This window comes from Salmo salar, chromosome 14 (assembly GCF_965601325.2).
Source record: "Salmo salar chromosome 14, fSalSal1, whole genome shotgun sequence".
In the NCBI taxonomy this organism is placed as follows: Eukaryota; Metazoa; Chordata; class Actinopteri; order Salmoniformes; family Salmonidae; genus Salmo; species Salmo salar.
Window position 1 is genome coordinate 26,860,513 of NC_138304.1, and position 17,546 is coordinate 26,878,058.

General features: G+C 39.6%; 1 protein-coding gene across 1 annotated transcript; it reads right to left on the minus strand.

Annotated features, from left to right (window-relative positions):
* Positions 1-8,156: 8,156 nt before the first annotated feature.
* c14h5orf22 (chromosome 14 C5orf22 homolog) lies at positions 8,157-15,235 on the minus strand. The gene is made up of 9 exons (XM_014140426.3): positions 15,046-15,235; positions 14,293-14,438; positions 13,900-14,049; positions 13,258-13,756; positions 13,000-13,062; positions 12,750-12,871; positions 9,542-9,608; positions 9,101-9,240; positions 8,157-8,595 (listed from the first exon to the last, which is right to left on the minus strand). Exons 1-9 carry the CDS (start codon positions 15,112-15,114, stop codon positions 8,448-8,450), a joined length of 1,404 nt encoding a protein of 467 aa, XP_013995901.1. The 5' UTR covers positions 15,115-15,235; the 3' UTR covers positions 8,157-8,447.
* Between the last annotated feature and the right edge of the window lie 2,311 nt (positions 15,236-17,546).

Here is a 17,546-nt window from a genome sequence, read left to right on the forward strand (position 1 = left end):
TTTTTGGGGTATCTGTACTTTACTTTAGTATTTATTATTTTGACAACTTCTACTTTTACTTCACTACATTCCTAAAGAGAGTAATGTACTTTTACTCCATACATTTTCCCTGACACCCAAAAGTACTTGTTACATTTTGACAGGAAAATGGTCCAATTCACGTACTTATCAAGAGAAAATCCCTGCTCATCCCTTCTGCCTCTGATCTGGTGGACACACTAAACTCAACGTTCTGTTTGTAAATTAGTGTTGTAGTGTTTCCTTGGCTATCCGTAAATAAAATAAAAAACAAGATTGTGCTGTCTGGTTTGCATTAATATAAGGAATTTGAAATGATTCATACTTTTACTTTTGATACTTAAGTACATTTTAGCATTTACATTTACTGTTGATACGTAAGTATATTTAGAACCAAATACTTTTAGACTTTTACTCAAGTAGTATTTTACTGGGTGACTTTCACTTTTACTTGAGTCATTTTCTATTAAGGTATCTTTACTTTTACTATAGTATGACTTTTGAGTACTTTTCCCACCACTGCTAGTAACGTTAGTGGCACAGTAGTGAAAAAAGAAGATGTCAACAGTGATTTTGAATAGACAAACAGTAGAAAATGTGTCAGTTTTCAATAGTAATTCAAGGGGTTTAAGGGGGAAATGAAAAAGTATCTGGAGCAATTCTGTTGGGATCAATAGTGACACAACACTACACACACAAATGGCAGTATTAATTTAATGGGGATTGAGTAGACATACAGCAGTAATGGGTAGGCATTACGTAGTAATTCAATAGTGAATGTGTAGGAATTGTGTAGGTTTTAAGTAGTAGATACCCAAAAGCTCAGTAGTTACACAGTAGTCATTAAGGGAGAATTATGATGTTAATAGGAAATAGGTACAGTGCCTTCAGAAAATATTCACACCCCTTGACATTTTGTTGTGTTACAAAGTGGGATTAAAATGGATTTAGTTGTCATTTTTTGTCAACAATCTATACAAAATACTCTACAATGTCAAAGTGGATTTTTTTAAATAACATATAACATTAAAAAAAACTATGAAAAAAACAAACAATAATACATCTTGTTTAAAGAAGTATTCACCCCCCTGAGTCAATACATATTAAAATCACATTTGGCAGCGATTACAGCTCTGAGTCTTTCTGGGTCTCTAAGTGCTTTCCACACCTGGATTGTGCAACATTTATTATTAAAACAATTCTTCAAGCTCATTGCTAAACAAAAATGTTCAGGTCTTGCCTTAGATTTTCAAGTAGATTTAAATCAAAACTGTAACTTGGCCACTCAAGAACATTCACAAGTCTACTTGGTAAGCAAGTGTAGATTTTGCCTTGTGTTTAAGGTTATTGTCCTGCTAAATGGTGAATTAATCTCCCAGTGTCTGGTGGAAAGCAGACTGAACCAGGTATTCCTCTAGAATTTTGCCTGTGCTTAGCTTTTTTTCCAAAAAAATTCCCTATTCCTTAACGATTGCAAGCATGCCCATAATATGATGCAGCCACCATTTTGCTTGAAAAATTGGAGAGTGGTACTAAGTAATATGTTGTATTGGATTTGCCCCAAACATAACACTTTATATTCAGGACAAAACATTTTGGGCAGTATTACTTTAGTGCCTTGTTGCAAACAGGATGCATGTTTTGGAATATTTTTTATTCTGTACAAGCTTCCTTCTTACAGTCTGTCAATTAGGTTAGTATTGTGGAGTAACTACAATGTTGTTGATCCATCCTCAGTTTTCTCCTATCACAGACACTAAACTCTGTTACTGTTTAAAAGTCACCATTGACCTCATGGTGAATTCCCTGTGCGTTTTCCTTCCTTTCGTAAAAAACATAATTCCACTTTGACATTATTGGGTATTGTGTGTAGTCCAGTGACAAAAATCTCAATTTAATCCATTTTAAATTCAGGCTGTAACACAACAAAATGTGGAAAAAGTCAAGGGGTGTGAATACTTCTGAAGGCACTGTAGTGTTCAGTAGTGAATCCTCCCAATTTATCACTCATTACTATTTCAGTTAATACATAAATTACTACTGGTTTACTACACATCTCAATAGAAATCAAGTAGTAAAACCAGTAAGTTTTGTGTTGTAGTGAAGAGTATTATTTAAATAGTATTTTTTCATGAAGGTCAACTTACCCCACTCTCCCCTATCGCCATTTCTTGCCTATTTTAGTGTGGAACGAATTGAGGACAATAAAGCAATGTGTTTTGAGGATTAAACCTTTTGAGGTTGCAAATGAAATCTAACCAAGATTTCTACTTCTTCCCAGGTTGTAGCTTGCTTGCTAGTGCCATAGCGTGGTTGCCAATATCCCAGATGTCTTTTGATACTCTTACCCAATCCATCATCCAGCACAGGGAAACTAACACAATTCACAATCTATTCCAATGTTATAGGGGTCATTTCACTTGATGGAATGGTTTAAAAACTGGAACTGCAAAGCATTGGTCTAGTAGGCTAGTTCCTGTAATGTCAGCCAGTTAGCTGTACTGGGAATGATACAGCAAGAGATACAGGAAGAGATACATGTTCTGTTGATCTGTTGCTTTTGATGTTAGTTATTTAGTTGGTTCCTCGTATTGACAATAACACACTTCACTGAAAACTGTCAGGGAGCCAGGCAGCTCTGTTCTAGGTATCAGCCAGGATAAATGAACAGGTGGCTTTTGACATAATTCCCTTCAGAGCAGGAGCTGAAAGCTACAGTGTCTATTGATGATGTGGAGTTAAGCACTGGAAAGACATAATGAGCCATGCTTTAACCCTCTACAGTCTAAGCTGTGTCTAAGCCAGGGGAGGGGGGGGTTCTACTAAGCTATATGGAATTGTTTTAAGAAGGTCATACTAAGGATCATTTAGCTTCATAAAGAGCCATGTTTTAATGGGCCTTGTTGGCCATCCTCGGGCTCTTATTAACAGAACATGTAGGCCTAGGTTTTTTAATCAATCCATTAGCCTATTTAAGTAAATTATTTTTCAATCTTTTATTCATTTATGAAGACATCTCCCCTCATAGATGAACATCGGAGGCTGAAATAAAAAAATAAAAAATGACCCACGTGGAATAGACATTGAATTGACGTCTGTGCCCAGTGGGGAGGCTCCTATTAGTGTAGTAGTGTGATACATCCTCAGTTTACTTGACATTATTTAACAACAGCTGACAGACTGCACAACATACATGAGAAAAAAAGGAAGTGGGTGTCAGTCAGAAAAATGTTTAAAGGCACAAAACAGTTATGCTCTTTAAAGCCAACCACTATACCCAACAGCCTCCAGGTGCATCGCTGACTCATCTCTGAAGGTTCTCACGGACCTGTTCTGTTGGGGATGCAACTCGTATTAGCTGAAAAGTCTTGTTTACTCTGTTTGCAAATGTTGTTATATCAATTCACACATTACACATTTCTAGCACACCTTGGGTCTCACAACCCATTTGAGATCCCTTTCTTGCACATAACTACTTTTCATGTTCCACTGACTCCACTCTCCAGACAGTACACTTCTTTGCAGGCATCACTGGAGCGTATTCAATAGGTTGGTCAACCTAATTGTTTTGGATGGTGAAGCCTTCCTGATCCCATCCATGGCAGCCAAGACATGCCAGTCAGAGGGAAGGTGTCAAGATCCAACCACCTTGGTTTGGGGCATCAGTAGGCTAAGCACGGAGGCCCATCTCATTGTTCGGTCCAACACCATCCTTTACAATGGGATAGCGCTCTGCATACAGGATACAGAACACTGGTCTGAGTCCCGTTGAGGGAAGCATCAAGGTTATGTCTGTGATAGACAATGACCCACTGGGCACACAAACAGTGTGAAGGAAGTATCAGAGTTGATATGGTAGAGAATAAAAATGTGGTTCACTCACTGTGTAGGTTCATTGCAATGGCTTAAGTTGTTGAAATGGTCTTGAATATGACTGCACACAAAAGAATATCATATATATATATATATATATATATATATATATATATATATATATATATATATATATATATATATATATATACAGTACCAGTCAAAAGTTGGGCCACACCTACTCATTCAAGGATTTTTCTTTATTTGTGCTATTTTCAACATTGTAGAATAATAGTGAAGACATCTATGAAATAACACATATGGAATCATGTAGTAACCAAAAAAGTGTTAACCTGTTTAGGATAGGGGGCAGTATTGACACGGCTGGATAAAAAACGTACCCGATTTAATCTGGTTACCACTCCTACCCAGTAACTAGAATATGCATATACTTATTACATATGGATAGAAAACACCCTAAAGTTTCTAAAACTGTTTGAATGGTGTCTGTGAGTATAACAGAACTCATTTGGCAGGCAAAAACCTGACAAGGTTTCAGGCAGGAAGTGGCCTGTCTGACAAGGTGTCGTTCTTCTTGTCTCTGTTTATTGAAGAGTGAGGATCTTAGCTGTCCCGTGACACATCCTACGGCTGCCATAGGGTCTCAGAAGGCGGCAAAAAGCTGAATCGTGGCTTTGCAGGCTCTGGCTGAAACAAAGTAGCGCGTTTGGGTAGTGGCTGGTTACAGTACTGTGAGACTCAGGCGCGTGCCCGCGTCGACCGAAAGCTTTTTTTACTTTCCTCAGTTTAGCTTAAATGGACATTCCCGGTCGGAATATTATCGCTTTTTTACGAGAAAAATGGCATAAAAATGGATTTTAAACAGCGGTTGACATGCCTCGAAGTACGGTAATGGAATATTTAAAAATGTTTTGTCACGAATTGCGCCATGCGCACGACCCTGATTTACCATTTCAGATAGTGTCTGGGACGCACGAACAAAACGCCGCTATTCGGATATAACGATGGATTATTTTGGACCAAACCAACATTTGTTATTGAAGTAGCAGTCCTGGGAGTGCATTCTGACGAAGACAACAAAAGGTAATCAAACTTTTATAATAGTAAATATGATTATGGTGAGTGCTAAACTTGCCGGGTGTCTAAATAGCTAGCCCGTGATGCCTGGGCTATGTACTTAGAATATTGCAAAATGTGCTTTCACCAAAAAGCTATTTTAAAATCGGACATATCGAGTGCATAGAGGAGGTCTGTATCTATAATTCTTAAAATAATTGTTATGCTTTTTGTGAACGTTTATCGTGAGTAATTTAGTAAAATGTTAGCGAATTCCTCCGGAAGTTTGCGGGGGGTATGCTAGTTCTGAACGTCACATGCTAATGTAAAAAGCTGGTTTTTGATATAAATATGAACTTGATTGAACAAAACATGCATGTATTGTATAACATAATGTCCTAGGGTTGTCATCTGATGAAGATCATCAAAGGTTAGTACTGCATTTAGCTGTCTTCTGGGTTTATGTGACATTATATGCTAGCTTGAAAAATGGGTGTCTGATTATTTCTGGCTTGGTACTCTGCTGACATAATCTAATGTTTTGCTTTCGTTGTAAAGCCTTTTTGAAATCGGACAGTGTGGTTAGATTAACGAGAGTCTTGTCTTTAAATAGCTGTAAAATAGTCATATGTTTGAGAAATTGAAGTAATAGGATTTTTAAGGTTTTGAAAATCGCGCCACAGGCTTCAAGTGGCTGTTACGTAGGTGGGATGAATTCGTCCCGCCTAGCCCATAGAGGTTAAACAAATCAAAATATATTTTATATTTGAGATTCTTCAAAGTAGCCACCCTCTGCTTTGATGACAGCTTTGCACACTCTTCGCATTCTCTCAACCAGTTTCATTGAGGTAGTCACCTGGAATACATTTCAATTAACAGGTGTGCCTTGTTAAAAGTACATTTGTGGAATTTCTTTCCTTAATGTGTTTGAGCCAATCATTTGTGTTGTGACAAGGTAGGGGTGGTATACAGAAGATAGCCCTATTTGGTAAAAGACCAAGTCCATATTATGGCAAGAACTGCTCAAATAAGCAAAGAGAAATGACAGTCCATCATTACTTTAAGACATCAAGGTCAGTTAATCCAGAACATTTCAAGAACTTTGAAAGTTTCTTCAAGTGCAGTTGAAAAACTGCGGTATGATGAAACTGGGTCTCATGAGGAAAGGAAGACCCAGAGTTACCTCTGCTGCAGAGGATAAGGTCATTAGAGTTACCAGCCTCAGAAATTGCAGCCCAAATAAATGCTTCACAGAGTTCAAGTAACAGACACATCTCAACATCAACTGTTCAGAGGAGACAGTGTGAATCAGGACTTCATGGTCAAATTTCTGTAAAGAAACCACTACTAAAGGACACCAATAATAATAAGAGACTTGCTTGGGCCAAGAAACACAAGCAATGGACAATAGACTGGTGGAAATCTGTCCTTTGGTCTGGTGAGTCCAAATTTGAGATTTTTGGTTCCAACCGCTGTGTCTTTGTGAGACGCAGAGTAGGTGAATGGATGATCTCCGCATGTGTGGTTCCCACTGTGAAGGATAGGGAAGGAGGTGTGATGGTGCTTTGCTGGTGACACTGTCTGTGATTTATTGAGAATTCTAGGCACACTTAACCAGCATGGCTACCACAGCATTCTGCAGCAATACACCATCCCATCTGGTTTGTGCTTAGTGCGACTAATATTTGTTTTTCAACAGGACAATGTGCTATTTGACCAAGGAGACCACAATCACCCAACCGCAACACAATTGAGATGGTTTGGGATGAGTTAGACCGCAGATGAAAGAAAAGCAGCCAACAAGTGCTCAGCATATGTGGGAACTCCTTCAAGTCTGAGGAAAAAGCATTCCAGGTGAAGCTGGTTGAGAGAATGCCAAGTGTGTGCAAAGCTGTCAAAGGCAAAGGGTGGCTACTTTAAAGAATCTCAAAAATATTTTGATTTGTTTTTGGTTACTACATGATTCCATATGTGTTATTTCATAGTTTGTCTTCATTATTATTCTACAATGTAGAAAATAGTAAAAAATAAAGAAAAACCCTTGAATGAGTAGGTGTGTCCAAACTTTTGAATGGTACTGTATAGGACTAAGTTGTGTCAATAGGGCTGCCTGCGTAAACACAGCCATTGGATCATCAAATAGCAGAGATTGTGCACACACAGAATGTTCTTGATGTGTGGAATAGGCTACATCATGCTGTGGTATAAATTATTTTTTAAATGGTGGGCTGCAATCCCCAAAATAAAATCATATGATTATGTTTGAGGCGCATCAATGTCCTCTTAATTGAGTCGGTGTGTGTTTCTGTTGTGAATTACCCCAGGCAATATGAAAGGCTGATTCCAACCCACAGGATGCATGAAGATATCATACGCAAATCTATGAATATTATAATTGGACAATTTGTCATGGGTGATTATTATAATTTTTTTCAAAACTGTTCAAAATAACACAGGCAGTATTAAAACAGGAAACAAAATAATCCCATTGAGTCTATTATAACCATGGAAAATGTAATAGATTACATTTCTTGACAACAAATATAGCCTCCTCTGATGGGTATCCTATCTTTACTTGGAAGACATTCAAAATTAGAACAATATTATGGAGAGCATCTGTAAGAATTAAATGAGAATAACATTAAATGAAGTGTCATATATTCATGTACACCCATGAATAGGTATTCTTGTACACTCAAAATGACAGTGCTGTAGTTGGGACAAATTGTACTCTGCATTGACAACCAAGGCATTCAAGTATTGTAATAATATGTAATAGTCTTGACTGAGAGAAAAATCTATTTATACATTTGTACAAACAGTGAGATGAAAATGTGAAAGTACTGAATAGAGTTGCTAAGCAACTGGCAGTGGAGCAAACAAACCGAAGTCGGTGGGGTAGGATAGGATCTAATCATATTCCTTTGCTGCTTTGAAGTACAAAAAAATATATATATATATATATATATATATTAAAAAAGGGGTCCTCAACACTTCCTCAGATTGTATTGAAGAAATGCATCAAGGGAAAAGATTTGCGAAATGAGCAAAGGGAAATAGATACGTCCACAAAAATAATATTAATTTCATGAAAAATTCCTACAGATACAGTTGAACAATTTGCCAATGCAATCAGTGCATTTAGTGTAAAATGGCTCCATAGTCAAATTTTCACTTAGTGAATTATGCCTGCATCCAATATTGTCAGGACTGGGCAAGAAAGTGTCAAACAAATAACTGAACACAAATGATAAAAACTGTCCTCTTTAAATTGTACAGTATCTGATTCACAACAATGGTCAGGTGAATATGGATATGTTTGATACATTTGCCTACCTGAGAAAAACTAAAATAACAGGAGCAGGTAGACATGCTATCTTGATTTTCAACCATTAACTCATACTTTGAGATTAAAGCCTTCCAAATAAACTAGTACATATGTGTATCTTCAGGCTGAATCCTCACACTGACACCAGTGCATGATTTCTGAGTGAAAGTCAATAATTCGATGGATGCATCTCAAATTACGATGATTTGTATCATGATGCCTTGGGCAGGTTGTCCTCTGGTGTCGTCTCGTACTCCTTATGGACATCCAACGAGCCATATAAAGTCTCCAGGACGGCTAGTATCCTACTCTGGATGGAGTTTACCTGTTCAGTTGGGCAGTACTCATCCAGACTGGATCTGCCAAACAAAACAGTGATTCAATCAGCTGTCAAATTGTACAATAACACATGCAAACTGTCCACATTTCCCAATAACACGATTGAACAGAATCTTGTAATTCAAAAACAATGTCATCCAGTCAAAGGTGATGCGTCATTATACTTTGTTAAATTGACTGTGCTTTGCATGAAAAATAACAACTTTGCTGAAAATACAATGACTAAGGTCTTTGCGTCAATTGACGTAAGATCTGCATTATTTGAAGATCAGATCAAATTTCTTAGTAGCAGAACAAACCGTGTCTATATGCGTTAAGAGTACGTTTTCACATGTTTGACATCTGCCTTTGCTAACAAACACTAACTGAATGAGTCAGTACTTCATGAACTTGCAAATAAATTGATGGCTGTCAACAATAAACCGTTTGCTACATGTCCAATGTCCTTCAGCAAGCTACAAATCCCATTTTCTTTGAATAAGTAAAATGGCTGTTTTCCAGGGAGGGTGAGTGGCACTGACGTACCTGGAGACAGTGACAAGGGTGGGCTTCGGCAGGGCCTCCAGGACGAGCTCCACCGCCAGGACCAGTCTCTCAACCTCCTCCTCACTACTGATGTGGTGGGGCAGCTCCGAGTAGTCACAGGTCAGCCCCGCCTGGTGCACCTTCATCATCATCATCATAACCATCACATAGGAAGGGAGAGAATGTCAGCCAATCACATAATGAAAGCCAGCTTTTTATCATCATAGTGTTTTTCAGAGTAAAAGGTTGGAAAGAGGCAGGGAGCAAAAAGAAAACCCTTTTAGCTGTTAAGGGGACAGGCTATATTAAATTATCTAATCCAACTGTTAATTAGTGCTACATTATGTTCTTCCTCATCTTATTTTCCTTCCTTGAAATTAGAAATGTAGAAAAAAAAACACACTAATGGTGATGACTACGTCGGTGAAAAAAGCTGTTTACCATTTCGTAGTCAGGAGCCTCATTTCGACTCCGCAGGCTTCCCACCAGTTTGACCAGAGAGGTCATCCTAAAAACAGGAGAAAAAAAAAGAAGATCATCACCTCCAGGCAGAGCCCTACAGTACCACGCCTGTAGAGTATCTCTCTATCTAAAACGATAATGTCAGCCTAACCTAATTCAGACTGTGTGAGTGGCAGACAACAGAGAGGTGATCAACCCCAGAGGAAAACTTGGATAAAAGGTACTATATCAGTTGTTGATGGGAAAGACACACTGCAGATATAGAGTAGACCTAGATCTACAGTGCCCTTAGAAAGTATTCACACCCTTTGACTTATTCCACATTTTGTTGTGTTCCAGCCTGAATAATTTTTTTTATCCAATTAATTGTTTTGCTCACCCATTTACACACAATACCCTATAAGAACAATGTTTTTTGTTTAAATGTTTAACAATTTATTGAAAATGAAGTACAGAAATATATCACTTCCATAAGTATTGACACCCCTGAGTCAATACGTTAGAATCCCCTTTGGCAGTGATTACAGGTGTGAGTCTTTCTGGGCAAGTCTCTAAGAGCTTTGCACACATGGATTGTACATTATTTGCACATTATTCTTTAAAAAACATATTCAAGCTCTGTCAAGTTGGTTGTTGATCATTGCTAGACAGCCATTTCCAAGACCCCATAGATTTTCAAGACAATTTAAGTCAAAACAGTAACTAGGCCACTCAGGAACATTCAATGTCTTCTTGGTAAGCAACTCCAGTGTGTATTTGGCCTTCACAGTTGTGTTCTGTGGGTGTCACCGAGTAAACTGATACCCCATTTCATTGCTTTACATTCCAACCTTGTTTAACATGATCTAGTCTAAATATGGCATAATTACACCAATTGTAACCTTCTGCATCACTTTCAAAGAGGTACTTTTATTTTGAAGGCAAACAGCAAATTCCACTATTGTGCCTAATCCTTATTGTGGCTAGCTTCACAACACATAACCCGGTCCGGTCGAGCTTCACTAGCCAGATGAAGCTAGCTTTCTGCTTATAAAATGAGCTTTGGACAACAGGGTTAAGTAGCTGGCTAGCCATTTATTTTCATGAACTGAAGTTCAATTTCAATAGGAAGACAACAAGTGGCTTCCTAGCTAATACTTACAAGGATTCCTAAATCATTGTTAAGAATAATGAAAATGACTGCAGTTTCTACTGGTCATTGTTTTCAGGCTGGTTGTATGGGTGCTAGCTAAGTAAGATAAAACTAGCTAGCTACCCCAGAAGTGCTTGTTTGCAGACTGTTTTTGTACAGCTTTGACAGTGCTACTGATAGTAGTGGTGGCGCTTGGCTAGCACGTGCAAATTCATAACACACAACATTCTATACCAGAACTGTTATTTGACGTGTCAAATTACAAGCTTATTTAATGCGTCAAATAGTGTTATGACGTGTATCGTTTTTGACACGTAAAGACCCAAACGGCGTTCCATAGCATGTCGTAAAGCTAATAGCAGTGACGCTATTACTGTGTAACTCTGGTAGTGCAACATGTGTACCGGTGGTCGACAAAAGCCAACATCACCCATGACAGAAAACAGTTTATTGTCAAGGGGAATGAATTCCATTATCTTGGCGTTAATGGATTTCGCCTTTGAGTTGTCTAACTGAAATTTTCTTACTTGTTCAAATGACTGCTCGATTTGTTGACTGCTCGATCCACACAGCAGACATTGTGGGCTAGGTTAGGAATGCTGTGTTGCACATGTAGCGCAACATTTTACGTGGCGTCATTACGTCATGTACCTACCTTATATAGGTATGCACATCAGCTTTGACATCGGTTTTGCACATCGGCGTTAACCTAGACATCGGGCCGATACCGATGTTGGCATTTTTAGCTAATATCGGCCGATTCTGATATGTTCACCGATATATTGTGCATCCCTAATCACAACCCTACAGGAAAGGTGAGAAATCCATATCTTCATTTTAACCAGGGTACTTAGTGGCCTGTAGTTTGTACATCAAAAAACTTTCCCTTTGGTTTAGCCATTTAAGACGGTCCCCTTTTCTAATTGAGGCTGGAACATGATCAATACCCATAGGTAGGCAATGAAGACTACACCATGGCAAGGCACTACAAGTCCTTACACCATGGCAACCCTGCCTCCCTACAAGCCATGGGTATTGATCATGTTCCCACCTCAATTAGAAAAGGGGACCGTCTTACACAGCTAAACCAAAAATAAAGTTTTTGGATTTACAAATTACAGGCCACTAAGTACCCTGGTTTAAATGTAGGTATGGATTTCTCACCTTTCCTGTAGGCTCATGATAGGTCCATTTGCTGTCATCAAGTGGACATTTTGCTCCGTTGCCCTCAGTTATGTTGTTGCCCATGTTTGCTGTGTTCTAGTGTGCTATGGAATAGATGGCTCTCCTATTCTTGGCACATTGCCCAGTCATATTTAAGGTTCGAACTACCTTTCTAGGCATTCTGATGCTGATCCATTCCCTCTTCAAATCAGGGCTGATTGGAAAAAGCTGTTCAAAGTCCTTTCTTTGTACTCCATGACAAAGGCCAAGCAGCCGGAACACGTCAGAGTTTGTAAACTTTGTTTCTATTGAACATGCCATACAAATAAAGGCATTTAAATTAATTATATGAAGAGCGCCTTGGTCCTCCTTTCTTTTTGATGACCAATTGACCCCTTTTACCAAAGAACACCTTAGGTCTACCAAAATCTACTATTGTGTACCTTAGCAGCGCTTCCCTTCCTCTTTTTTTCCTAGGGGTTGAATACTTATTGACTCAAGACATTTCAGCTTTTCATTTTTAAATAAAACATAATTCAACTTTGACATTATGGGGTATTGTATGTAGGCCAGTGACAAAATCTCAATTTAATTTATTTTAAATTCAGGCTGTATCACAACAAAATGTGGAAAAAGTCAAGGGGGTGTGAATACTTTCTCAAGGGACTATATGTGGGGAAATAATCATAAGTAGATCTCAATCTTATCTAATCTCTCTCCAGTACCAATTTTAAGCTGGCCAGTGCTGAGTGAAGGATTCTAAGGATAGAAGGGTTCTGAGGATTAGGCCTAGTTGGGCTGATGCAGAAGTTACTGCCTGGCAGGTACAGGAGATTAACTCAGCATCGCCAGCCCAGATACCGTAAGGAAGGTAGAGGAGATTTACCCTACCCAGGGTTGGCAGCCCAGCGCCTGATTGTCTCCTCACTATCATCCTCCACCAGGTCTGCAAATGCTGCCTCCAGATCCTCCAGCTGCCGGATACGTCTCTCCACACACTCTGTCAACTCCTCCTGAAAACAACACAACACGACACAGTTGTGCCGTAGTGCACAGCAGGGGAGAAACACCACATGCTTCTGATACAGACACACCTTCCGACACACATAACACCTTCAGAACAGACAGTATTTTCTCTCACCTCATCTGGGTCTTCTCTAGGTTTCCTGAAGCTGTATAGCTCCTGTAGAATATTGTACTCATCCTATGGTATACAGATGGGGAGTAAAACTGATGGCGTCAAATCATGAGATGAATGCCAAGGAAAAACCAACATGTCTAAATATCTTACAACACTTCTGCTGATTCTAAGTAAGATATCTGCAACATCTCAGCAGTATATGTTTTCTTGAGAAGGTTAAGCCTCTGGTATCCAACGGTAACTAATAATTGCCTTTACCTGTGTATACATCTCCTTGAAAGGATTCTTACAAGAGAAAAAATCAAGATCGATGTCAAGTATGTATGGATCAGTTTGTTTGATAACGGAGAGAAGGCTGTTCACTGCGTAGGTCATTGAACCCTCATCCTTGTCAGTCTTCAAACAAGGCTGTTTGAGTGGTTCCTTTTCCTCTTCTCTGTTGTTGCCATTGCTGCTGCTCCCTGAGGTTATACTGTCACCTGGTGGCTGAATACTGTCAGTACAGCTACTAGAGCTGCTTTCAGACTTGGAAGCTGAAGCAGAGGGTTGAGCATCATTCACATCCCCAGCTCCCTTGTTCTCTATCCTGGGTCTTTTGGCAGAGCTCTTCTCAATGTCCCTTTCCATGTCTCTCCTCTGGCAACATGCCACAGGGTTCACTAAGACAACACTCAGTCCCAGAGGTTTAGGATTCTCCAGCTGATCCTGAGGAACATACAGGCCGTCACTTAAAAAGTAATCGTCCTTACTTGTAACTCTGAAACAAAATCAAACAAAGTACAAATAAGAAACGTATTTGGTTCAAACCATACCTTCCTGTATAAGAAATCCAGAAAATCAGGAAGTGATCAGGAAGTGATTGGCTAACAAAACCAGTGTCGTGTCAGGTGGGTTAATTACCTGATGGTGGTTGTGGAGGAGTCTTTTCCCACAGAAAAGGCGTGCTCTCCTTCCTTGATCTGCTGTGCCCAGTAGGGATGGAGCCATGCCACGTGAGACACATGCCCAGCATATACCATGGGCATGATCCAGTTCTCAATGCTCAGCTCACTACAAAAAAATAACAATACATGATCAGTGAGTAATGTATATGCTAATACTGTTCATGTCATGCCCTATTTATTCAGTGAAATTGAATGAATGTTAGTCTGTGCTGTAGGCTACCTGAAGAGGTAACTTAGCAAACAAAGATTTCAAGGATATATAAAATGTGGGATGATGGCATGTCCGTGTCCATACAGTATGTTTGCCGGTACAGTACAGGCCAGTCTCCCTGTTCATCAGTAATCCCACCTGAGCAAGGTGTCCTTGTCAAACACAGTATCTGCAGGCATATTGACAGGTATGAGGAGGTCTGGGTGGGAATCCAGATGGACCATCTTGATGTTCTTCAGCGGCAAGTGCCTTGATGCTATAGCCCGATATATAGGACTTACCACCTGAGGGACACAATGCAGCAGATAAAAGATAGATACATTCTCAAAATTAATTAAAACAATGTGTCTATGTCAAGCAAAACTGGGTGGGGGGGGGGGGTCAGTGGTACCTATCTATTTCTAGCCCAGAGCGTCCTGGAGAGCTACTGAGTGTGCAGGCTTTTGTTCCAGCACTAAGCTAATGTTACCTTTCAAATAATCAACAAAAATCATGATCTCCAGTCTGGATAACAAAGTATTGCACTTGATGTGTTGGTGCTGGGCTGGAACAAAAGCCTGATTGTTAAAAACCAGAAAGGAGACCTGATCTAGTCACAATTATAGAGTAAGCATGCATGAATCCTTAGTAAAGTAGCTAGCTAACGTTAGCTTGCCAGCTAGCTAAGAAAATGTAATGTGATCTCTTAGCCAGCTAGGGCATTTGCTATTTTGAGAAAGTGAGGTAGCATCGCACAGTGATGTACTGTAGATCGCCATTGTAGACATTCAAATGGGGAATACATTGTATTTTTTCAGTGTGCAACTAGCTAGCAAGATAACGTTAGATATTACACAAATGTAGCTAACTCTAGCTAGCTAAATATAGCTACTGCTAGCTAAATGTTCTTACATCACAGTGGTCTTCTACGATCCATACGGGCAAATCTGCATAAACCCTTTTCAATGGCGGACAATTCATTTTTCAGTCCGATGTTGTTGTGAACTAGGTAAATTTCAAATAATCTCTAAAATATTATCTAGGAAGACTCAGGTTTGCATGCGACACCTGTCTGAAAACAAACCCCAAACACGACCGCCTCTCTCTCATATGTCTGTCTTTCTATTGGCTGGTATTTGAAAGCCAGCTTGTGATTGGTAGGATTGTGTCCACCGTCTCTTTTACACCGACTGGAAACACGGTCGAAAAGTTGGAGCATATGTCATCCATTAAAATGGTCGTTTTTATATTTTACTCTCGATTTATAACTCATGAAAAACGGTTGTAGGAGCCTACGAGTCAGCCTACAGTATTAGTAGTCTACTATCAGAAAGATTTAAATATATTTGGTACAATTCTGCCCTCTATTGGTCAGTACAAAAAGTGAGGGTCAACTTTCAGCTGATGTCTTCAACTTTAGTTTTTGTACTCATAAGGTTTGGATCTTTTCTCTACATTGATCCTCAAAACAACTTCATCTACATCATGGTTAGAGATCAGAGAGACAGCAGCCCTGCCCACTCTGATGGAGCCGTTTTCCTGCTTGCTTTGATGCCAACATTTACCTTTTATCATCTGCCTCAGAATTATTGATTTGGCTGCATAGTGCCTACGGTAGTTAAGTCTACAACAAAAATGTCACTGCAAGCCTATTCACATGTCCATTTCGATAAAGAATGTTGTAATTGCACAGACCGCTCCTCATGGCTTTGAAACAAATGGGTTGTGCTCTCTGCTCTGATAAAAATCGCCTTATTTCAAATGAAATTGTATTTGTCACATGCGCCGAATACAACAGGTGTAGACCTTACAGTGAAATGCTTACTTACAAGCCCTTAACCAACAATGCAGTTTTAAGAAAATACCTAAAAAAAGTAAGAGATAAAAGTAACAAATATTTAAAGAGAAGCAGTAAAATAACAATAGCAAGGCTCTATATATACAGGGGGTACCGGTAAAGAGTCAATGTGCAGGGGCGCCGGTGTCGATGTAATTGAGGTAGATGTAGGTAGAGTTATTAAAGTGACTACGCGTAGATAATAACAGGGTAGAAGCAGCGTAGGGGGGGGGGACAACAACAAAGCAAATAGTCTGGGTAGCCATTTGATTAGATGTTCAGGAGTCTTATGGCTTGGGGGCAGAAGCTGTTTAGAAGCCTCTTGGACCTAGACTTGGCGCTCCGGTATCAATTACTTACATAAAAAATCAATACAGGTAGACATATTATGCCTGCATGGTACCCCTGTAGGCTAAATACCTTAGGAAGGGTTTCAAATCTCACTTCAAATCTCCCCAACTCTGTTGCTGATAGCCAGCAGAAACCTTTAGCACATTTGCAATTGGATTGACTTGTGTCAACCTTTTCTGCTAATGGATTGACTTGTATGAACCTTTTTTGAAATGGAGACAACTCAGCAGAGCAGAGATACATGAGGAGAGTGCCAATTCAAAAACTTCCATGACAGTATAGTTTTTGAATTGGCACTCTGCTCATTTTATTCCTACTCTTGACTGTAAGGACTGAGTAAGACTGGTGAGGTGTGTTATTTTCTTGTCCTTTGAGCAGTATATCTCCTGCACGTTACTCATCTCTCCAGCTCTCACACACTGCCTGTCAAAGAGGTGGCTGGCTCAGAGTTCAAATCAGATACCTCAAGTCTGGGAGTTTCAAAGCTCTACCCCAAGTTTAAGGTGCTGCAGAGTAATCTTTTGTTGAATTATTCCTCATATTATATGCCTTTCACACCCTCTGAGTCTGCAACTGTTTGAAAAGTCCACCAGAAGGTGAGACAAGAAGATGGTAGAGAGAAACTTTGATACAGTGTTATTCATCTATACTGTAAGCGTTCTAGAGTGCTCTATGCCTCATCAGTTTGGAATGGCAGCGAAATCTCTCTGTGTTCCTCAGGACACACTGACCACTGTCATTTTGGAATATTAGTTTAGGTTTTGGTGGGGCCTTGTTAAATAAATGATACCTGTCTGATGGATTTCTATGTTCTTCACCAAGGCTCTCTGTCTCTTTTTACCCATCATAATGTTCCCTCTTCACCCTCTCTCACTGTGCAGTGTGCACACTTACTGTATTCTATTCTGTATGCTATGTTTGTTCGATTTAGATCTCCCCCTCTCACTCTCTCACTCTGTCTCTCTAGCTCTCTTTCATTTTCTTAAATGGGTTTATATATAAACAAGTTTAAACCCCTTTCTTGCTGCCTCATCTCATATCAGGGATGTATTCATCATCAACCTCCTGTTGTTTTTCTCACCCAAAGTTCTAAATGGAAAGACTCAGCCAGTGTGTGTGTACGGCTTATGAGGCTCATCCCACACAGCCGTGGCTTCCCCATCCAGCGCATCTGCCACATGGCCCTGGGCCCTTTGGCTGTCTGATTGGTCGCGGCCCAGTCCAC